We start from the raw sequence: 24,515 nt of genomic DNA on the forward strand, positions 1-24,515 counted from the left end.
AAAATATAGTTTGACATTAACCAGAGATCAACAGGAGTTACTGTGACCTCCAAAATGAGGGTTAAATGCATTTCTAATTGATTCCTAATGCACCTTATCAGAATGTGCATCACACTCTTGAACTTGTCGGTTTCACTATTCAGTGAATTCCTTGAGTACATAGTCTATTTTATTTTCTGTTCATCCACTACTTGCCTAAAAATATAATAGGTACTCAACAAATGTTGTAACAAATGAGTGAATGTATATGAAGGAATATCATGTGTGTGTATATGAAAGAATATCATAATGCACATGAAGGAATATCATGAGAGATGAAAACAGGAAGTTTGTTCTTCAAATCCTACCGTATCTAAAGAGGCGGCAGCCCGCAGGTCTGGCAGAAAGCCAACCTCAAGAAGATGGAGAAGGAAATCTTGCACCTCAATTCCATAGACCCTGTCAAGGAACAAAACCATGGCTGCCTTGTGATCTGGGCAAAACCCCGCAGACATGTCAGGTTCCACCACATTCCCATCTAAAAGAGAGAAGGTGACATGTTGGTGTCAATAGCCAGGCCTTATACATATATGGATTTTACATGGCTTCTTTCCAGCCTCCTCATGTTTTACAAAGAGTAATCAATAAAATAGTATTCTGTTCTTTTACTACCGTCCAACGAGTTGGCTGAGGAAAAATGGTTATGCAATTTAAATTCAAGGTCATTTAAATATTTGGACTCCCAAATCATGTTTGTTAGCTGCATACATAATGAAGATATATCTTTATTTATATATTGAGAAGGAAACCAAAAGGCATCCTGAGTTTATCTTGTAAAATTTGAAGGGACACTATACAAAATATAAAGTAGGCTTTTCCCTCTTTTTGAGGAGAGTCACTTCTGAAATATTAATAAAATTCATGTACTTTGTATATGATAACATTAGTACATTTACATTTCTTTCTTTTCTTTTTTTTTTTTTTTTTGACAGGCAGAGTGGATAGTGAGAGAGAGAGACAGAGAGAAAGGTCTTCCTTTTTGCCATTGGTTCACCCTCCAATGGCCGCTGCGGCCAGCTCATCGCGCTGATCTGAAGCCAGGAGTCAGGTGCTTCTCCTGGTCTCTGATGCGGGTACAGGGCCCAAGCACTTGGGCCATCCTCCACTGCCTTCCCGGGCCATAGCAGAGAGCTGGCCTGGAAGAGGGGCAACCAGGATAGAGTCCGGCGCCCCAACCGGGACTAGAACCCGGTGTGCTGGGGCCACAAGGCAGAGGATTAGCCTGTTAAGCCATGGCACGAGGGCCCACATTTACATTTCTAAAGCTCAGAACAATTCAAAATGAGGCAACAACTCTATACAACCATTTTGGCTTTCATATGAAATACCTGTAAGTGTTCATCATAATTGTACTTAGCAACATTTAAAATGTTATTTCAGAGTCCTATTATTTTCTCTATCAACAGTCAATGCCTGGGGCCTATATAGAATAGTGAATCCTTTATAATAACTCCCTAAGTCCTATGGCTAGAGATCATCAATATGAATTACAGAATTCTGTGAAAATTTAAAATACAGGAGCTATGACTTGCTCCTGTTTGATCATATGGTAATTATGCCAAATTATGCTAATAACACACCGCATAATTCTACAAATAATGACACAGCATTTCTAGTATGGTGTAATATTGAGTAAAGAAGAATTCAGGAAATGATGACACATGACCATAATCATCCAATCATACTAAAATAATAAAATGACAACTTTTCTGTTTTCTCTTGTAATTAATGAATGAATTCCATATATGAATCATGAAAATTCACAGATGTTTCAAAGAAAGTTAGATTAAAGGGTAGCACTCAATAGCTTCCATTCTTTTTAATAACAATGCCTATCATAGCAAATACTTTCCCTTCCTCACATGGTAAGAATAATAGTTCTTATGGTTGGTGCTGTTGTCAGGCCCTGTATCAAGGAAGTCATAGATATTATCATACAATTTCCACAACCCCACTAGGAAGGTTGGTGTTGTAATGCTCATTTAATAGATGATGAAACCTGACCTTCAGGTAAATTAAGTAACTTGTCAGAGGCTGTAAACTTAGTAATTGGCAAAGCTGGGCTTCAACCAACTAGAATTGGGATTAAACTCTAAAGCTGATTTAAACCTTAGTATTAAATCCATGTGCTATAATTTTCAATTTAATGTATATATGAAATTCCAGTTAACTTTTTCTACAAAAATGACATTATAGGGAATTTAAATTTATGAGATTGATATATATATATATATATATATATCTCCATATGAAAAGAATAAGAAACTCATTGAATCTAACATAAACTTCATTTTTTTAACATTTATTAAATAGACATTCATTTTAATGAATGCCACAACTAAATTTGTCTGGGGCTCAAGTCTGATTGATTCGCTTCTGGTGCTGTTTGATTTTTTACTATTTCCTCAAACACTCAGAGATGACAAAGCTGATTAACTCTTTCTCTCAGACTTGCAGAAATGGCTAAATATGAAGAAGTTGAGCCAGGCCCACTGGGTTCACCTTTTGTACCTGCTGTATTCACAGTCCCATAGCGAATGCCTCAGACTGGCTAACTGACTGAGCCTACCTGTGCCAACAGCTACAAGACCAGGGCTTTTCCCCTCAACTTTTCTGAACTTCTCTCTCTCCGATTATTATTCTAGGTATACTCTAGCTCAATAATAAATATGACTTTAAATAAAGCTTAAAGATGATAGCCTTAGCTAACAATGAGAGAGCAAACTAACAACTGATAGAGGCGAAGTTCACACACTAAATACAGAACATATAATGACCATTATTATTACTTAGTGGGGCTTATACTACCAACTGACTTGTCACTGAAGTAAAGAAATACTGATGATTTAACTTTTGCAGTTAATGCACTGCAACCTCAATATAAAAACATATGGTTTCTATCTAAAATTCCCTGCAAAAGAAAAGGAGTGAAAGAGAAAATGAGCAGTTCACCAATGACCAATGGATTGTGCTTTAAAAATGAGCTTTCATTATGATTTTAAGAGATTTCCAAAAATACTCTCTCAGTGTAGGCAATAGACTACATAATTTTGGAAAAAAAATCATAGAAAATATTATTAGAGCACAATGAAGTAGAACACGGGTAAAAACAACTTGAAAATTTGAAGTCTAGTGTAGGCAAACCTCCATGCAGAGAGAAACCCTTTCATTCTAAACTTGTAGTATCACAGCCTGCCTTAACTAAAAAGGCATAATTAACGAAAGACAAGGATTACAACATTCACTTCTGACTTGTTTTTAATCTAAAATTAGAAGTTTATATAAAAATAATTTATATATAAATATCCAATAAAATATGGCAACTTGGACAAAAACTGGAACTTGAAAAAGGTAAAACAGTATAATTTGGGATGCAAGGTATCTTAGTTGTCAAATAATTCACTGTATCTTTTAAAATTTTCTCCTTAGTCTTGAACACTTCTTTCAACATAGAGGGGATTTAGATCATTAAGTCAAAAGCTATGATCACTGGTTTGAAAAGGAAAGCATCATAAGAAAGTGACAATGAGAATTATCAAGTGTATGAATTAAGGAATTGAGTGCAAGAAAGGAGAATGGGGAGGAAGGCTTGTGTTGTGGTTTAGTAAGTGAAGCCACCACTTAAGATGCTGGTATACCATACTGGGACCAAGTTTTGAGCTCTGGCTGCTTGGCTTCCAATCCACCTCCCTGGTAATGCTCTTGGGAAGGTGGTGGATGATAGCCCAAGTGCTTAGGCCCCTGACATTCAGATCTGGCTATTTAGGCCATTTAGGGATTAAACCAGTGGATGAAAGATCTCTACTTGTCTCTCCCCCTCTCTCTGTCTTTCAAATCAAAAAACAAACTTCTAAAAAAACAATGAGAATGGAAAATATTTTACAAAATAATATTCTTTATAGTTATTTTTAAAAGAAGCTCAGTGTAGCCATATGGTAGGGAGCAGAAAGGAGGCAAATTGAATATTGATAATATTATTTAGAACATTATGTCTTCCAATTTTTTAATGAATAACACAGAATAGAATGGCAGCTGACCTTACCTTTGGCTATTGTTGGCATCTGAAAAGCAATGCTGATCACACCCACCAAATCTCCCAATGGAATTAGGGATCTCAAAATAGACCTGATTCTGATGGCTTCTCCCTTACCAGCATGAATCAACTACACAGGAAGAAAAATAAAGGAATATTAGAATCATTTGTGAAGTCACTGTTATAACTATACCAAGGCAATTTGAAGTAAGGGTATCCAAGTGTAAAGTGAATTCCTGTTAAGTTTACATATAAAGCCAGGTCACTCTCAGAAACAGTTGTTTTAGGTACAGAGACAATAACCATTTCCAACAACAACATACACCAAAATACATAAAGTACCGTGTAGACAACCTGGTTTATCTATTAAAACTATAGATTTTATATACCTGAGATATTAGAAAATACTGAAAACCTGGTATGTTGATAAACACTTAACCACCCCTTCACATTACATACAAGTATGTACCTATAACAAAAGCAGTAATACAATGGAAAATAATGATCCTCAGACATTGAACATGTACTAATATTTGATTGATTTAGCCTATTTCTTCCTTTGTGATGAGAAATTAATTATATTAATTAATTATATAGCCACTTGTATCCCACCCAGGCTTCTTCCAAGGATGAGTTTATCCATCTGTTCTTCAGATCACCATCAGCTACTGAGGTACCCATGGTGCCTGTGGATCTGGACACAGTTAAGAATCTCAGGGAGCCTCTGGAACAGACTGCAGGCTCCAAGAGCCAGGATGGGCATCTGTTTCTTTCATAGGTATGAGACAATAGCATGATTTATGACAGATAGGAGGCTTCAACCAATAGTTATAAATATCATGGTGAGTCATTTATCGAATAACTTAGTTATTTCCACTCTTAACATAGACACATCAACAAGACCAAGAACTTATTAGCATGATTTCTCTATTTGCTTCTCTAATTTTTTCACTTAGAGAAAAAAAAAAACAAATATTGCAAGCATTAAGTATTTTGTTTATAATCACATTCAGCATTCAAATTCTTGGTACTCTTTCCCCATTCACTTAGATGAAAATGCTCATTAGCAGCAAATATTAAGTTTTAGCAAAAAAAATCTAACTAAATGCTCTAATATTTCTATTCTGTGGTTCCTCCCTGTTCAAACAAAGGAGTACATCAGAAAGGTTTAACCTAACAAAAGTGACAGGGACAAAACAAAATGAAACATGTGGGCATTTGGTTTAGCAGCTGGGACTCTAGTATTCAAATTTCCATTTTGGAGTGCATAGGTTCAATGTTGACTCTGCTTCTGACTCCAGCTTCCTTCTAATACACCCCATGGGAGGCAACAGGTGATGGCTCAAGTTGTGGGGATCCTGTCATCCGTGGGGTAGATCTGGATAGGGTTCTCAACTCCAGCTTCAGACAGGCCCAAGCTCCAGCCATTGTAGGCACTTGGGAGTGAACCAATGGATAGAAGCACTCTCCCTCTCTATCTTTGTTTCTTTCTGTTTCCTGCCACTCAAATACATTTTTTAAAAGATTTATTTAAAAGTCAGAGTTTCAGAGAGAGAGGGAGAGGAAAAGAAAGAGATAGAGCTCTTCCATTTGTTGGTTTACTCCCCAGGGCCACAATAGCCAGGAATGAGCCAGGTCGAAGCTAGGAGTCAGGAACTTCTTCTAGATCTCCCACATGGGTGGCAGGAGCCCAGATACCTGGGCCATCTTGTGCTACTTTTCCCAGGCCATTAGCAGAGAGCTGGATCAGAAGTGGAGCAGCTGGAACATGAACCAGCGCCTATAATGGATGCCAGCTTAGCACGAGGTGGCTTTACTTGCTACACCACAATGCCAGCCCTCCCTCAATTTTTTTTTAAACAAACAAACATAAATAATAAGGATAGAGAGAAAGGTGCTCTATAAGTAAGCACCTCTGGTTTATGCTGATTCCAGGTTGGAAACTGAACTTGCAGTTCTTAACCCTTCTATCCTAGCATAAGTCAATAGGTTTCACACTCTGGGTTGTTTCACATTAGCAGGTTATAAAGTTAATTTAACGGTTAGCATTTTTAAAACACATGTAGTAAAAAAAAAAAAACTGAATTGATTAAAATAAAAGAAAAAAATATGAGGGCACTTCAAAAATATTGAAAAATTATATTAAATACATTTATTTTGGTGTAAAAAACTTAAAATCCATGCATTTTTTGGTGCTACCCACTTCCATGAACTTTTTGAAGACCATATGGATGCATGGATTTCAACATTTTTTTACCAAAATAATCTTATCTTTTAATTCCACTTTCCACTAATGTTTTAAAATACCTTTGTAACATAATGCATTGCATAGTAAAAGTAATATTTCCAGAAATTCTAATTCGAGTTGGTCAAAAAGTTTGGAAAGCACTAATCTGTACGATATTATCTTCTCCATACCTTCTTACCCTCCCATTTGCCTATAAACCAGTGGAGAGCATATAGAACTCAAAATTGTATGAAGAAAATGACTCTTGGTGGGTGGGAGTGGCTGCTTTCTGCATGCACTGTAATAGAAGAAGAAACTGTGTTTAGAAAATATGTTCTCAGGGGGCCGGCGCTGTGGCTCACTTGGTTAATCCTCCACCTGCGGCGCCCGCATCCCATATGGGCACTGGGTTTTAATCCCGGTTGCTCCTCTTCCAGTCCAGCTCTCTGTTGTGGCCCGGAAGTGCAGCGGAGGATGGCACAAGTGCTTGGCCCCTGCAGCCACATGGGAGACCGGGAAGAAGCACCTGGCTCCTGGCTTCAGATCAGCGCAGTGCCTGCCCTGGCAGCCATTTGGGGAGTGAACCAACGGAAGGAGGACCTTTCTCTTGTCTCTCTCTCTCTCTCTCCCTGTCTAACTCTATCTGTCAAATGGAAGGAAGGAAGGAAAGAAGGGAGGGAGGGAGGGAGGGAGGGAGGGAGGAAGGAAGGAAGGAAGGAAGGTAGGAAGAAAATACATTCTCGGGGCTGGCACTGTGGCCTAGCAGGTAAAGCTGCCATTTGCAGTGTCAGTATCCCACATGGGCGCCAGTTCGAGTCCCGGCTGCTCCACTTCCGATCCAGCTCTCTGGTATGGACTGGGAAAGCAACAGAAGATGGCCCAAGTCCTTGGACCCCTGTACCCACATGGAAGACCCAGAGGAAGCTCCTGGTTCCTGGCTTCGGATCAGTGCAGCTCCGGTTGTTGTGGCCAATTGGGGGAGTGAACCAGTAGTTGGAAGACACCTCTCCCTCCCTCCCTCCCTCCCTCTCTCTGCCTCTCTCTCTCTGCCTCTCTCTCTCTCTCTGTGTAACTCTGACTTTCAAATAAATAAATAAATAAATCTTTTTTTTTAAAAAGAAAGCATGTTTTCTTCTTAAACTGTGGGGAGGCTATGTGAGTTTTAGAGTTATATGAATAACTAAGTATTCTATTAATGACTTGTACTGAGATCTCATTACAAATTTTACAACCAATAAGACATATCCAACTAAACAAACATTTGTTCAGCAATTAGGCTGCAGCTATTATTTTTAATGAAGCATGAAGATTATTGGTTTTGGATGCCATTGTGATTGCTGCCAGCTACGGTTGTCTTAGCAGAGACAGATAAGTCAAGACTGCTGCTCCTGAGTCCCCCAGGCACTCACATGCATTTCCGGAGCACAGCGTCCCAGGAGGTCAATCAAAGCTGCGTAAAAGGTCATGATCGCGTTCCCCATGTGGATAGTGTCATCCTCTTCCTCCTCCGTATCACTTTCATGGGTTTTTCCAAAAGAGACCGGAAACAAACAGGAGAATTGACATTTTGAATTCGTGAAGTATTTCTCAGAGACCACTAAGGTAATGTATTTTTTTATTTTCGTACTTTTAATATCTGTTTTCAATGTATAGTTTGCTATGATTAAAGGAAAATAATAATGGGTTCAATATCAGATTTGACATTCTATCAGCAAGAACACACAAGTGGGAATTTTAGTATCAAGATTCCTTCAAAAGGGATAAAAAGAATTGGTAATTTGATGGAGTCTACTAATTCCTGGTGGCAGATAGTGTATTAACAAAGAAAATAAGCAATGGGAAGACTGCAAGCTTACTTCTGTAAACAGAACATATGCAGAGTTAGGCTGATAAAGGCTTGATGTAAGATACAATTTGACAGGCATACAGTACCTTGCCCAAAATAAGCGCGTTATAAACGCCATTCCATTTACCTCCCTAGCCCACCTCCCACAAGTAATCTAATGCGTCTCCTTCCCCTTATATCTTACATCTATGTAAGAAGATCATAAATGTTGCATTGTCTTGCTGATGAGACACAAGTCTGGATGGCCATGGAACCTCATGGCCTGCCTCCATGGTAGACTGGCAGAGGGCTGCCTCCGCGGGGTACAGCAGTCTTCAGAGTGACTGTGAGACCATTGCTGGGCACACAAGAGTGTTCCCAGGGCCCTCAGGTATTCAATATTTGTGGTCCTGCATCTGAGGCTTTGACATACTTTCTACTACTGACAGGACTTAAGTATTTCCTGTATCATCTCTGGTTAACTGATAAACATACAAGTTACAGTGCAATTAACAGAATGCAAAATGTGTCCTGTGAACTTCCAAGTCGAGTAGTATCATTTACTTGGGAGGATATGTGTAATAGACCTACAGCGTTTTGCTGGATCCACTAGTTGGTGAGGGACCATCTCGGGAAGGATCCTCCGCTATTTTTATGGCTTCTTCCATGGCTGCAAGGAGACCATTCCCACCTTCCCCTCTCAAAGCAGGACCAAAACACTCAGGCCTCCGAATGAGCAATCTAACCACAACATTCGCATTTTCTTCCACACTTTCCCCTAAAGTCAAATGGGCAAGATAAGAAAACAGTCACTTCTTATTTAAAAGAAAAAAAACACTAAAACCCAAGAGTAGAGCAAAAATTTAATATAATTGTTAGTTTCATGCAGGTAAGACACAGTGAATTTTTTTTTTCTTGCAATTAAAATTTTCAAAGTAAAGTAAGCATTTTGGAGGCATGATTTCAAATTTAACTTGTTAGGGGAAAACATGTCACAATCTTTACTATTATTAGAATCCAATTGTTATAATTCACAGAAATTTAGGTATCTAGAGATCTTAAACAATAAAAATATAATCAAAAGAAAAATATATAATAAACTGCAACTGTACAAAATCCCCACTAATAAAACATGCAATTTCTTTACTACTATTCATTTCCCTCATAAAAATGCTAGAACAAATCTTTGATATGCACCTGTTTTATGCAATTCTATGACTGACCAAAAAAAGATCTCAATCAAGTCCTACCATTACAGAAGACAGCAAATCTAAGAAAGTCAAGATATCTTTCTCCTTCAACTGGATTCCACCCAATATCTGGATAACCCTTTGACACCAACATCTGGCAGCTTTGCAGGCCACAACCAGCCAAATAACGAACTACCTATAAATAAGATGACAAGCAAAGTGAAGTGTTATCCTTCACATGGAAATTCCTTAGACACTTACACTAGAGACAGTAAATAGTATTCTCTAAGGGTGATTTAAGATGAATGTATTTTATATGTTATTTTCAAATTTTATTTATTTGAGAGAGAGAGAGAGAGAGAGAGAGAGAGAGAGAGAGATGGAGGCAGAGATTTGAGTGGAGAGCTCCCACTAGCTAGTTCACTCCCCCAAATGCCTCCAAATAGCCATGTTGCTGGCTGAAGATGAGAACCAGGAACTCAATTCAGTTCTTCCACATAGTATGTGTTAAGAGGAGGCAGAATCATGAGCAGAACTGTAGCTCAAACCAGGTATTCCACTATGGGCTGCTGGCATTCCAAACAGTTTCTTAACCACTATGCCTAATGCCCAACCTACAAATTCTTTTTAAACGGAAGATAATCCACATGAACCCACCATGAGCTCCCTTTAAAAGAATATTAAATATCACAATAAAATATAAAAATAAAGATTTACAAGCCAACTTTAGAAAATATTTCTGAATTTCATATCATCTAATGTGAGACCCTTACCTACAAAAGTCATATTGGATAAGTTTTTAAAATGTGCAAAACAGAATTCATCTGAGATACTGAAAAATCTATGTGATATGAAAAGGAATTTTAAATAACTGAATTATTTCTAAAATGATGCATCAATTTAATGTGGGAATAGTACAAGAAGAAATGAGAAGAAACAGAGAAGAATTAAACTTAGAGTCAAATAGCTTCGTGTCAAATTGAGCCTGCATCACTTACTGGATGCCTCATTTTGAAAAAGTTATTGATGTTTTTTTCAGCCATGACATCAGTGTCTAAAAAACTTTTTATCTGAGTATCCATACATTAAAAATAAAAAAAGTCACACAATCTTGAATTTTTGGGGAGTCAACATGATGCCACACGGGGAAAATTCCACACCTAATCTCATGTGACATGTCACAGTCAAAATGCAGGTGCACTAAAAATATCATATAAAATTTCACCTTCAAGTTATAACATGAATACGAATCATAAAATATTCAAGTTTAGACTTGGGTTCTATCCCCAAATATTTCACTGTGTATATGCAAATATTCTTTTTTTTTTTTTTACAGGTTGGGAGTAGAGCCATTGGTGGTAGAGTAGAGGTTATGATTACAAAGGAATGAGGCCCAAGTGAACTAGACAGGGCCTAGAACAAAGGACAGAGTCATTACTAGAGGAGCTAAGAAAGGTGCTGTCTAAGCTACAAGTAATTTTTCTGATTGAGAGGCAAATAGAACCTGATAGAAGGGGCTTGATAATAATCTGTTGGGCTTTAGGCCTTCTAAGTGAAGAGGCCCAGACCTATCTATCTCTTCACATGGGGTATATCCTAAGGGAGGTGTGAACCTCCTAGGGGAAGGCACTCTGTTGACTTTCATTACTTGGCTGGCCTGGGAGGAGAGCTGGCCAGGTAAAGGCAGGGGGCATCTCTAACAAGAAATGTACAGTTCTGCCTGCAATGTTGCTGACCCTCCTTGACCATACCCTCAGCTGCAGTGGTCACTTTGGAAGTTGGGCTGAGTGAAGGGCTTTTCAGCTTAGAGCCAATAAGATCTGTGGCTCTGACCTGGGCATCCTTCGACTCCAGGGCAGGTCCATTTCCAGTGATCCAACTCTTGGCAGAGCTGCCAGGGCTCTTCACAAGCTGACTTCTGCTGAAGCCCAGGCTTACCACATTGAAAGCCACTGCAGTGGACTGGCCTGTTGGGTCTCCTTGAGGGCAGATCACTGTACAGATCAGCCATTAATAGGCCTGCCACCCATTGCTTCTGATGCCTAGCTTTCTTTTCCTCCTGGTTTTCGTTAAAACAGACCAGAGGATGCAAGTCAAGGGAGTGCCCAATTCCCATCTCTAATCTTCGGGTGCCTGAACTACAAGTCCTTTGTCACAGGCATGTTCTGTAGTACTTTTTCTAAGGTAGACAATGCCCATGAGGAAAATTATATTCTCACTTTAAAACTTTCTTTCCCTTTGGTCTGAAAGGGAGGTTTTTTCTACTTACTGTATACTTCGCTGATGGCGAAGTGAATCTAGCTATGAGATTATTATTTAAGTTCTTATTTTGGCTATGCTATTACAGAAAAATGTTAGCCATCTCTTTTATAAGGTCTAAAGATTAAATTGTGTGTCCTACAGATTCCTTCATAATAGAATTAGTTTCCTACCTTGAAGAGAATAGAGAAATGAAAGAACAAGTTGGGCTTAGAATAGAGAAATGAGGGAGCAAGTCCTAGATCGCTTGCTGACAATAGCAATATTACATGAATACTTAGCAAACAGTTTCAACCATTAGATAACAACTTAAGAAAACATTTACCAGAAGGTCCAATGCCTTCTATAAATTTTAAGAATCATGTATTTGAAAACACCTCTTAAATATCTAACATGGTGTAGTTTGTTTAGCCAGTAAACTTAAGCACAACCATATAAAATGTTTTTAGTTTCTTTCTACCAACACGTTTAAAACATATGATACACAGATTCAGGTCACACAAATTAAAATGTATCTTTGATTGATTTTAGCAGCTTAAATTTATGGACAATCTTATCTATAAGCCATTTAAAATAAAACTCTTAATAAAATTTCCCTATGTGGACATACAATATGTACACACATATAACACAGCATAATAGACCAATATAGCAATTTTAATAATAGCTTTTAAAATCTTTAACTCTTTTTGTCGATTGCCAATTGATTTGAATTGCTTTTTGTTTTTAGTAACCTCAGTTAACCATACTTTCTCTCAGTTGGTACTGTTAATACATTATTGGCTTCATCTGTTTACAGAGCCATCCCAAAGTACTGAATACAATAGAAGTGGCTGGAAAAAGTCCATAGGAACCTATAGGAGGACAGCTAAACCCAGAAGCAACAACGCTTTAGTTTTATGAGCAGCACATCATATATAACTATGGATGACAAAAGACTTTAAGTCGCCATGTTTAAAATTAAAAACTCATCAACCAACAAGAGGCACTTGCTTACTTCACAGTATTTTTGAAAGCACCTGTAGGATTTTACAAGTATTTAACCCTTTAGGTCTCTGGGGCTTTCTCATTAAGATAACTATCATGGTCTCTAAAATTTCCAGTAAATCCTGGACTTTGGTTTTTCCAGTTTGGGCCCAACTGAAAAAATCGAAGGACCTATGTCTCTCATCGTATAGAGACACCAACTAATCAGTCTATTTGGATTATATTAGAAGGACTGTCAAGATGTGATGTGGTACCAGACTTTAAGTTTCTATAATGGAAAATGCTATTGATACAAATGTTTGAGAATTAAAAAGTCTAATGATCTTGTGTTACTAGATATGCAAATATTCTAAAAATAGGAAAAAATACCTGAAATCTGAAGCACTTATGGTACTATGCATTTTTGATAAAGAATTCTCAATCTGTAATACCACCCCTTTTTCAATATATTTGAACTCACTTAAAATTTTTGACTTAGTTTTACCTCTTAACACATTTTGTTTTAGTTAGATGGTGGTCTTCTGTTTCATAATTAGCTCTGTTTTAAATGACATCCCAAAAGAAGTCATTATCAATGGTAATAAAACTGTTAAAGGATCAATTTATTAGAGTTACATCCAGCTCCAGTAAAATCAGCTTTTAAAAGAAATAATACGGCTAATTATATTTTATACAACTATACTGAAATATCACCAATGTGTAATAAAGTCATCTATCTAAGTATAAAATCAGTGAGTTTGGAGAGATGTATACACATGTAAAAGCATGCCACATCGAGACACAGAACATTTCCCCCTTGCTTCAAAGCTCCCCTGAGCCCTCTGCAATCACTTCTTCCCTACACACTCACACCCAAAGCAATTTGCTTTCTCTCTCTACAAATTAGCTTGCATTTTCTAGAACATTACATGTAATCATGCAGCAGGTAGCTTTTTGTGCCTGTTATTTTTACTCAGCATAATGATTTTGAAATTCATTCACATTATGAATATCATTTGTTATTATTTCATTCTTTTTTAATGTTTAATAGCACCCCCCCTGTACACAGATTTACCAAAATTTTGTTCATCAACTTATATTTGGAAAACATTTGATTTGCTTGCAGTTCTAGGCTATGATGAATACAATGGCTATAAACATTGATGTTCAAATCTTGGTGGATGTATACTTTCCTTTCTATTGAGAAAACTCATGGGGGTGAAAAGTGGTGATATATAGGTTACGGTAGGCATAGGCTTAGCTTGTTAAAAAAAAAGTCAAACTGCTTTCCAAACTGATTCTATCATTGTTCAACCCAAAAGTAGCAGATGAGGAAACCATGGGAAATACTAATGCAACTACACTATGTGAAACATTTCCCTAAAACCTGTCAACATATGTATGGCATAATATCCAAAGAGTTCATAGCCTTAGGATATTGGTAATGCCTTGCACTGGAATACATGAACGTATATATGATATGACATGTATGTATAAGATGGTAAAACAAAATTATAAAAAATCAAAGGTGTATGCTTAAAGCTAAAGCAACAAGAGGTATCATGAAAAGACAAAAACACACAATAACACTGAGAAAGTAAGTTCACTCTAGTTTCAAAGAAAAATGCTTGTGAATAGGTAAATACTTCATATCTTTATAACTTCTAACAATAACAGCCACCTAATTATGTATAATGTAAGATATAACATATGGTATGCAACCAATTGTTATTATAATATACTTTAATTCTAATCTAACTGTAACCTATTTATGTGTTTAAAATCTTAGGAAGAGCTATGAACAACGTAAGTCACAAACGACACACAGGGCAGGATACTAGCTTACCTTTTCCAGATCTGGCTCACGCAAAGCTAGGGCCAACTCATTATTATCCATCACTGAGGCTGCTGCCACGTCCAGTGGTGTTGAACCTCTCATAGCCGGTGAGGCTGTTAATTCCAATGAAGATGAAATAAAATCTGGATTATACTACAACTATAAAAATATCTTAACTCAAAGTGTAATTTCTAAACACTATAATATTGCAATAATCTAGATTGATTTACATAAAAATTTGACTTTAAAAATACTTTAACTGTAAAATAAAAATTTATTTTATACGGTATATATGTTTTTTAGGGTATACAACATGATCTTTGGAAACATGTATACTTTGTGACATGGTTAAATTGAGCTATTTTTTAAGATTTATTTCTTTTTTTAGAAAGGCAGAATTACAGAGACAGAGAGAGAGCTACCATCTGCTGGTTTACTCCTCAAATGGCTGCAGCAGCTGGAGCTGGGCCAGATAGAAAACAGGAGCTTCTTCCAGGTCTCCCACATGGGTGCAGGCTCCCAAGCACTTGGGTCATTTTCCACTGCTTTCCCTGGCACATTAGCAGGGAGCTGGATTGGAAGTGGAGCAGCCAAGATTCCAACCAGCACCCATATGGGATGCTGGTGCTGTATGTGGCAGCTAAACCTGCGACATCACAGTGCTGGCTCTTAAACTGAACTTTTAACAAATATCCTACCTCACACACTTATTTTTTTACGTGTGTGGTAAGAACACTTAAAATATACTCTCAGTGATTTCCAAGAATAACTCGCACACTGCTATAAGCTATAGCAATCATGTTGTAAAACAGATCTCTTGAACTCTTGTAATTTCTCCTGTGTAACTGAAATTTGTAACCTTGGACCAACACCTTCCCAACCCCTTCCTCTTGCCACTGGTAATTTCCATTCTGCTACTTGCCTCTATGAAATCAACTTCTTGGATTTCACTCCTAAGCAAAATTATACAGTATTTGACTTTCTGTGTCTCGCTTTTTTCACATAAAATAATAACCTTCAGATTCATTCATATTGTCAAAAATAATGGGATTTCCTTCTTCTAAAACACTGAATAGCATTCTATTACACACACACACACACATATATATATATATAGCATTTCTTTATTATTCCACCATTGATAGACACTTAGTCTTATTCCATATCTTGGCTGTTATAAATAAAGCCAAAACGAACATGGGCATGCAGAATATCTTTAACATATATCTGGTAGTGGGATTGTTGAGTCATATGGTATTTATATTTTTAATTTTTTAAAGATTTATTTGAAAGGCAGAGAGAGGGAGATTTTCCATCCACTGGTTCACTCCCCAGGTGGCCACAACATTTGGGGCTGGGCCAGTCCACATCAGGAACCCATAAATTCACCCATGTATCCCACATGAGTGGCTGGGGCCCAAGCACTTGGGCCATCTTCTGTTACTTTCTCAGTCACATTAGCAGGGAGCTGGATCTGCACTAGAGCAGTCGAGACTGGAACCAGCACTCTGATATGGGATGCCATCACAGGCAGCGGCTTAATCTGCTGCAACACTACGCCAGGCCCTATTTTTAATTTTTTGAGTAATATCCATACTGTTTTCCAACATGGCTCTACTAATTTACATCACCAATAATTTACAAGGGTTCCCTTATCTCCAGATCCTTGCCAATATTTCTTATCTTTTGTGTTTTGAGAGGTAGAGGCAGAGAGAAATGGAGACAAAGACACAGAGAAACAGAGTTCTCATCCATTGGTACACTCCCCAAATATCCTCAATGGCCAGGGCTGAGTCAGACTAAATCCAGGAACTGGGAACTCAGTCCAGGGGTCTGTTATGAGTGACAGAGATCCACATGCTGAAATAATCACCTGCTATCCCAAAGGCTGTGCATTAGTAAGAAATTGGAATCAGGAGTGAAGCTGAGACACAAGCCCAACACTCTGATATGGGATGTAGGCATCTCAGTGGGTATCTCAACTTCTGGCTTAACCTCTAGGCAAAATGTTAACCCCCTATATTTTTTCAAAATAGTCATTCTAATTATAGTGACATGATATTCTCATTGTGGTTTTGATTTTCAATTTCCTAATAATTAGTGATATTAAAAATTTTCTCATTTACCTCTTGGTCACTTTTATGTTTCGATTATTGTCTATTCAGGTCAATTTATCCATTTTTAACATAAAGTTAAATTTTAATGTATAATATATATGTGTGTGTGTATATATATATATATATATATATATATATATAACTTTTACCTTAAAGATCAAATGTAAGTCATATGCTTACTTACCAAGACCAACACTACTGTTTTCCAGTAAGTAACTGAGATGATCAAACATGGCTTTTTGATTCTGCCGACTTATACGACAGAAGTAACAGAGAAAACGGCAACAGTTGGCCACCATCTTTGGGAAGGTGATTTCCTATATAAAGAGCATTTGGTTAGATACTAACAGAAAACAATGTTTATAAAACTGAGTTTAGAAGTTGCTATATCAAGCATGTTTTCAGTATATGTGTTCCAATACAGGCTAATTCTCAGATAGTAAAGACTTTCAGATGTTACAGACTATGACTTACCTAGTCCTCCAACAATTGAAAAATTAAGCCCAACACTAACTCAGTAACCTCATTATTATTATAAAAAGGTTGAATCTGGAATTAATCTATAGCCCTAAACTCAAAAAGGTGGCATGAGTCTTATTTTTGGATCACACACACTCAGTTGTAATTCCTAACATTCTTAGATATGCTTCTTTTGGATATTACACATCGTCTTTCATTTTGTCTTATAAAATTGAGATAGTATGAACAATAATACCTATAGTAGGTAAGAAGGGAGAGAATTCATTGAGTTAATTTCTTAAAACTATACAGTTCAATATTTGGACCCACACAAAAGAGTCTTCCCCTTAAACTCCTTATTATTACTAAGATCCTAGGGATTCACAACCTCCCTGATTTGCACACAGCTTGCCTGCTGAGACGGCCCCCTTGTTGGAATGCCTGCCTAGTAGGCTCCAACAAACAGGTCTCCCTTGAGGGACACATCTTATCACAATATATTCCTCATGCTCCCAAATTACGCCCTTAGCAGAATATATTATTAATGTTTATGTCTTTTAGACAGGTTGAATGTGGGAAATATAGAACCATTTCACATATTGTGAAAATATCTCAAAATTAAAATATAGAAACACATTTTGCATATCAGAATTTATAAAATTATGCTGACTTAAATGAATTTTTTATTATATTACTATAATAATATTGTTTTCCAGAACTTTATTTTAAATTATTGTCACTTAAAAGTTCACTTTACAGTCATAGCAAATACATTTCCAAGCATTATTATCAAATCTTGATTTATACCAGAAATGTAGTGGAACCAATTATCATCTGAATCACCAAGAATGGCTGGGTTTGAAGAAAATGCTTGTGTTAAGAACTTGATGGCAATTGAATTAAAACTCAAAATTTAAAAATAAATTAGCATAGCATTAACCTTCAAATTATTTAAATACCCCCTAAGTGAGAGAGTACTTTAAGAGACAATAAATTACACTTCACAAGACAGAAACTTTCTGCAATACCGATAAAGGACAAAACTAGTAGTACACCCAACCCTCAATCTCTAAAGTTTGCATGCTTTTTTCAAAGCATGTTCTTTTAAAAATAGTCCTCCTAAGAGGTTTTAAGAAATTCTCATTAACCTGCAACCCATATACTCTTGGGAGGATCTACTAAATGGCATCGCAAGAATCAAAGATTTTCCTTTACCTTGGACTCTCCACCTCCGAGGACATTCACCATGACCTCCATCACTGTCTCGTGCATTCCAAGTGCCCTCATGAGGTTCGGGTGTTGGTAAAACACTTTATTATTCATGATATCCCTAGAAACCACAATGGTGGTATAGGAGAAAGTACAGAACTCAGAGAAAAATTTAAATAAAAATTTTTGAGATGTTTATATATATCTTGGAAATAAACATATAGAAATATCACACAGTTAAGTAACAATTACTTTTTTTTAAGAGTCATTTTTTTTTTTTGACAGGCAGAGTTAGACAGTGAGAGAGAGAGAGAGAGACAGAGAGACAGAGACAGAGACAGAGAGAAAGATCTTCCTTTTCCGTTGGTTCATCCCCCAAGTGGCTGCTACGGCCAGCGCACTGTGCTGATCCGAAGCCAGGAGCCAGGTGCTTCCTCCTGGTCTCCCTTGAGGGTGCAGGGCCCAAGCACTTGGGCCCTCCTCCACTGCCCTCCTGGGCCACAGCAGAGAGCTGGACTGGAAGAAGAGCAACCGGAACAGAATACAGCACCCTGACTGGGACTAGAACCCAGGGTGCCGGTGCCGCAGGCTGAGGATTAGCCTAGTAGCCGCGGTGCTGGCCAGTAACAATTACTTTTAAGTTCAATTTGCTTTTTCTCCAAAATATTGGTAAGTCTACCAGAAGTGGTACTTAAGTCATCTATTCTTCTCAGTTATGAGAGATGAACTAAAAAATGTAAACCCTGATTACAGGAAATAATTTTGGATATTTAGTCCTAATTTTATGGATATCCAAACATATGTCTTATATTTTATTATATAGAAATATGAAGCAGAGTTATATCACAATTGTACAAAAATCCTGTACAAATCTTGACATACTAGCTTCTCTGCTTTTTATACATGAGTGTAATATTTTCAGTATTGATATATCAAATATTTGTATGGACAATTGCCATAGTGTCACTTCCTGTTATATTCATTCTTATTCTGCAGAAATGCTTAAAAGGAAACATATTCTCCAAGAGAAAACAAATATATGTGAATTCTAGGTTCAAGTAATTCGATTCATGAAAATGGACATTCAACTTAAAGAAATAGGAACAAATGATACCTTAAATGTTTCATATTATCATTACTGCATAATACATCATTGCAATGTGTCAAGATATTTTAAGAATGCTAACATTCAGCAAGATGCATAACTCACTTCAAATAAAGAGTTCTGTTGACCTTTATTTTTACATAAATCAAATCAGTCTGAGAATCTTTATTATAAAAAACTGTTAGAGCTATAGCATGAAAAAATAAATACAACCTACAAGAAAACTGAAATCTCTTCAAATCTGATTTCCTTAATTAAATCACTCACCTATTTAGTCATAGGATAAATTTTTAGTTACTCTAGGTATCTCAATAATGTATAATAATATGATTCATATATAGATACATACATAGATATATGGAAAGAGACAAAGCTTTAAGATAGTACAGATAAAAAAAAAAACAACTTGGGGGCCCAGGATGAATGGAGGTCTAACTTATTTGCTACAAGATGGATTAAAGCCTTTTTTCAAATATGACTGTGAAATATTTGGCAATAAAACTTTCAACTCACAAACCACAGCTGTAAACCTAGTGTTTGCTCTCTCTTTAATTAAAATCTTTTTGAATGCAGTTACTTTCATTTACAAACCTTGTTTATTTTTAGTTTTTTTAAAAAAATTAAGTGGATTTTTAACTCTACCACCCAGTAGATAGGTGGTTATGTATTAAGCATGTCCTTTCTGTAAAATATTTCTAATACCACAAAAAAAGTAGCATTTTATTTTTGTCATTATTTTGAGTCTGATCACTAATCAGTGCTTTATTTGCTTATGACAAAAAGTACTATTGTGGGCTTACAAAAGGACAAAGTATCTCCATTTCCTTGAAGATTTTTAATTTTTCCATTTGGGTAAGATGACTTGTTCTAAGAGATCTCTTCAAATTGAATTTAAATATTAGTACTCAATAAGACCCATGGTCATACATTTATAAATAAAGATAATAATATTTCCTTTCTTCCAATAGGTTTTTGTTTTCTCTTTTTGCATACATATTTTACTGTGCAAATATTATCATAAATTTAGAACATAACCTTAGAGATTTATATAGTACTTTTATAACATTAAATAGTTTAAAAGCCCATGAGTAGTTATTATTATTTTCTGAGTCTAAAATGCATATAAATTAAAGAAACTGTATATTTACATTTATACACTTGCTTTCTTCTCTCAGAAAAATTTTTGAGCTCTGTCAAAAAAGAGCATATACTCTTTTGCATTGGCTATTTTTTTCTCAATAAATGAACCAGATTTCTTTGATCATGTTTATGGTTTATATGTGCTCTATTTATTCAAGCAGCAGTAACCTTTATTATCTGCTCTTTGGTCTGATATCTATATGACTACATTAGCTTTTTTAACCTGAATATTTATCTTTTCATCACATTTGAATACTGTACCATCTAAATTTCTATATCTTATATAAATTCCTATATCATATAAATTTATAGAAATCTTATATAAATTTCTATATCTTTCTATATCTTATTTTTCTTAGAAATACCAAACAGCTTTTTATATATTTGTTATATATTGATTCTATCTATTTCACAGCCCCAAACTAGAGAAACTTGATGATGATTACATAGATTACACATACATAAACCAGCAGCTTACTCACTAAAACTTTATATACCCATCCTTTTCCTCTGAAATCTCTTTATCTCTTAATGCATATTCCCCAGGATAAAAACTTAATAAGGCCTTTCAATGACTAATTCTGAACTGTCTTTCTTTTGCCCTCAGTCTTGACTATGAGGTATAACCTGTAATCCCAAATCACATATGAAGCTAAAATTCCTGACACTGGATCCTCGGAAGAGTCATCCCTGCCCCCTTCCTCTTCCAAAGCCCAGGAGATACAGATATATTCCTTACTGTTTCCTCCTGATGAGTGTTTCCCTCCATCTACTACAGATTTTAATGTGCTTTTATTATCTGATGTCTTTATATGGCTTACACATTACTGAGAGTTAAGAACTTCTAAGACAGTTGTTACGTGTCATTCCATCTTACTGACCAGCTGTAAATCAGTCGCCTTTCATTATTGATCAATTCTGCACTTAGCTTAAAAACAGTCTCTAGGGAGAAAAACCCAACTTAATGATAATATAGTCTAGACATTATATTTACATTAATGTATCTATTATATTCTCCTAGGGATAAAGAATCAGAAAGAATTTATAAGACAAACGTTTAATAGTTAAATAATTTACCCCAATCCACGAATCATAAGCTTCTCTTCCTCTTTGCCCATTCTTACACTTAGCAGAGAACGAATTTGACCAAGAGATGCCAGCAGGTTGATGGTGTCCTCTACAGAGACGCCATTGATAGTGTAGGTCTTCGGCAGGGCCCGGACCAGTCCCCCAATGCCATCATACTGCCGATGAAGTAGCACAAACATGGCTCTCACCAACTCAGGGTCTTCAATGACAGACTCTTGGGCCCATCGAACCATGGTCTCAGAAATCAACTGCTGAAGAGTGGCTGTAAAGTCGTTATGGGTGGTTTTGAAAGAGGAAATTAGTAAAAGAAGACTCCTCGGATATGTCAACTCTATACCCCATACCCAAACTCTTATCTCTATTTGCAGCAGAATTGATAAAGTTAGAAGTATTTGAATATTATCTATATTTCAATAAGGAGTAATTATGGTCACACAGGGATAAACACAAATGTCTTTCTTTAAAAGCCATTCTTAATATTAAATTTGCCATTTCAACGTTGCAGCAGCTATTTCAAAATTACAGTTGGTATTCCATAAGTAACTGAATTATGACAATAACATGAGATGCTCTATTACTTTCATTTACTTTGTTCCATTATTTTCCTTCCTGAAAGTCTATCGTCATATATCCTAGTGAAGCTCATAGAAATTCAAGGAGGTACCTGTTTAGTTAGTAGTCTCCTCACTTGAGTCATTTGCAATAGTGACCACTTCGAGTTATCCTTTTATCTATATTTGCATACCTACTTGTCCTTTAAAATGTCTTCACAAGAATTCAGTTGTGTTGTTGTATTAGAGTAAAATATTATTTCACATATAGAAGACTGTTTGCAATACAATGGGCAATAGTGTACTTAGAAGCAATAGAAATTTCCAAATTTCTTCAAATAATGGTAAAATTATCCAAGCTAAAGAAGGGCTGGTGTAATATAGAGAGATGTAATTCCTATCATCAATACATTGTAAATTTTCAAAATAAACTTTTTAATTTGCATCTATACATTATCCAAGAAAAACAAGCCTGCCAATTTCAACCAAATATAAAATGTAGATAAAATACCAATGCACTTCCATATTTTTCAACTCTATGCTATCACTTTTCATAGGTTAAGATTAAAAACCTCACAATAACAAAAAATGACACATAATAAACCGTGACCTCTGATTTGGAAGATACGCTGACTCATCTGATTTTAACTCTGAGAAACAAATTTAGAAATAATTGTACAGATAAAGGTTTTCCATTGTAAGTTATAGTTTCAAAAAAATTGTGAAAGTTTTAGTGACTTATTTTTAAGAAAAAGCCCTGAATATACCAGCAGTGCCTGTTAAAATCAGTGAAGTCTTACAAGTGAGGTCGTAAATAAGCTCAATCTCTCAGACCCCTTCCTTGATTCCTTCCAGGTAAGTGTGCTGTGCTCAGGAGACTCAGTGTCCAAGGTGTAGCAGCTGTTACTGTCAGTTTCAACAGGATATGGACAAGCCAGAAGTACCTAACACTGAAGAAAGTATTTCAGAACCCAAATTTGGTTCTAGGCATTATCTCTATAAACTTTAAGGAGTAGTTTGAAGCAATCACATTTGAAAATCAATTATATAGTATTTACATAGGCAAGCTATATCACTTCTTTATCTTTTCTCTTGATAGTTTTTGTCAAATATATAAATTGTTAGTTCTCTAGGGAGCTCATTCACCCTTTTAATGCTGCTATGTTTCAATCAATTCCTACGAATATGGCTGGATGCTGCTGTCTACTTCTGGAAGCCATAGGCATCTACTTAGGAATCTGACTTGGAATTTACAGACTCAGTGATCTGTGCAATTTTTTTCAGAAGCTGATGAACTGTCAGCTGTTGGGTTATTTTGCTAGTGCCCTCTCACACCGCTTACAGGACTTCCTGGAGTCACTCTCAACTGGCTTTTCTGTTTGTTTCTTCTTCAGGTATGTCACCTTTTCTACCAACGAAAGCAGTCGTCCTCTAATTGTTAGATCACTATTTCCATCCAGAGACCCATCTTCATCCAGCTCAATTCCTAGTATGAAAAAAGCCAAACAAAGCACAAGAGGAAATCTACATTAAAAACATAAATTTGGGGACATAATTTTCAGGCCTTTAAATGTTTTCCAATCCTATCTTAGAGAAACCTCTAAACCACTTGACAGTACCGAGTCAAGCCATCTTGTCTACCAGCACTAACAAAAATCTAAGATTCACTTGTCAACCTCTTTTTCTCCTTTTTCTCTGTTTCCTGTTTCTGTGAGTTCAGTGTTATCAAAAACCAGCAAAAAAATACAAAAACCAAGCAGAAACCAAAAAGACCCAAAGTGAAGAAAAATTCTGCTATTTGGCCTGACCCTTGGCATTTCTGCTTTGGATGTTGCCTGTGTAGGCATATAGTCATGTCTTGCCTTGTCTGGAAAGCCCCTCCTGCACCTTTATGCATATCCCATGCTTCTGAAAATGTCAGTGGTATTTGGCAAGCTGAGAAACCAAACAGACATAAATAGGTGCCCTAAATCAGGGGACACTCAATATCTGAAGAAATAATTCTACAATTTTAGAGTATCCCTTTATTTATAGCATATACACAGTGTGATTTTATGGCAGTCAGTTAGTGGCTCTTCACTCATAAGTTACATTAATGTGCAAGGTTTCATTTTATTCTTTGTTAAAGTAAGATGAAAATACTACCACTGGTACTATATAAAAATTTCAGGGAAAATTGAAGTGAAGTGTAAAAATTAAAACTATAACCTTTATTTCTCAACAGATCAAGTTAAACAGTCTTCTGTAAATGATGTTACCAGCAATTTATTTTTTTCTATGCCAGTCAGATCGTTGAAGAACTGAGATTCATGGGAATTTAACCACAGCCATGCAGTCTTTTTTTTTATTTTTACATAATTAATAAAAGAAAAATGCATGTTCTTTAAAGACTTTTTTTTTTAATTTGACAGGTAGAGTTAGACAGTGAGGGAGAGAGACAGAGAGAAAGATCTTCCTTCTGTTGGTTCA

General features: G+C 36.2%; 1 protein-coding gene across 1 annotated transcript in view; it reads right to left on the reverse strand.

The window, feature by feature from the left end:
* RYR2 (ryanodine receptor 2) overlaps positions 1–24,515 on the reverse strand; it is a 776,922-nt gene that overhangs the window by 183,731 nt on the left and 568,676 nt on the right. Inside the window, exons 40-49 of the mRNA XM_062210679.1 lie at positions 23,389–23,532; positions 21,484–21,757; positions 18,168–18,282; positions 16,678–16,810; positions 14,386–14,489; positions 9,375–9,510; positions 8,716–8,902; positions 7,709–7,814; positions 4,082–4,202; positions 348–517 (exon numbers count right to left, since the gene is read on the reverse strand). Of these exons, the coding sequence (XP_062066663.1) occupies positions 348–517; positions 4,082–4,202; positions 7,709–7,814; positions 8,716–8,902; positions 9,375–9,510; positions 14,386–14,489; positions 16,678–16,810; positions 18,168–18,282; positions 21,484–21,757; positions 23,389–23,532 (1,490 nt within the window). The remainder of the gene's footprint in view (positions 1–347; positions 518–4,081; positions 4,203–7,708; positions 7,815–8,715; positions 8,903–9,374; positions 9,511–14,385; positions 14,490–16,677; positions 16,811–18,167; positions 18,283–21,483; positions 21,758–23,388; positions 23,533–24,515) is intronic.

This window comes from Lepus europaeus, chromosome 14, assembly GCF_033115175.1.
Source record: "Lepus europaeus isolate LE1 chromosome 14, mLepTim1.pri, whole genome shotgun sequence".
NCBI lineage: Eukaryota > Metazoa > Chordata > Mammalia > Lagomorpha > Leporidae > Lepus > Lepus europaeus.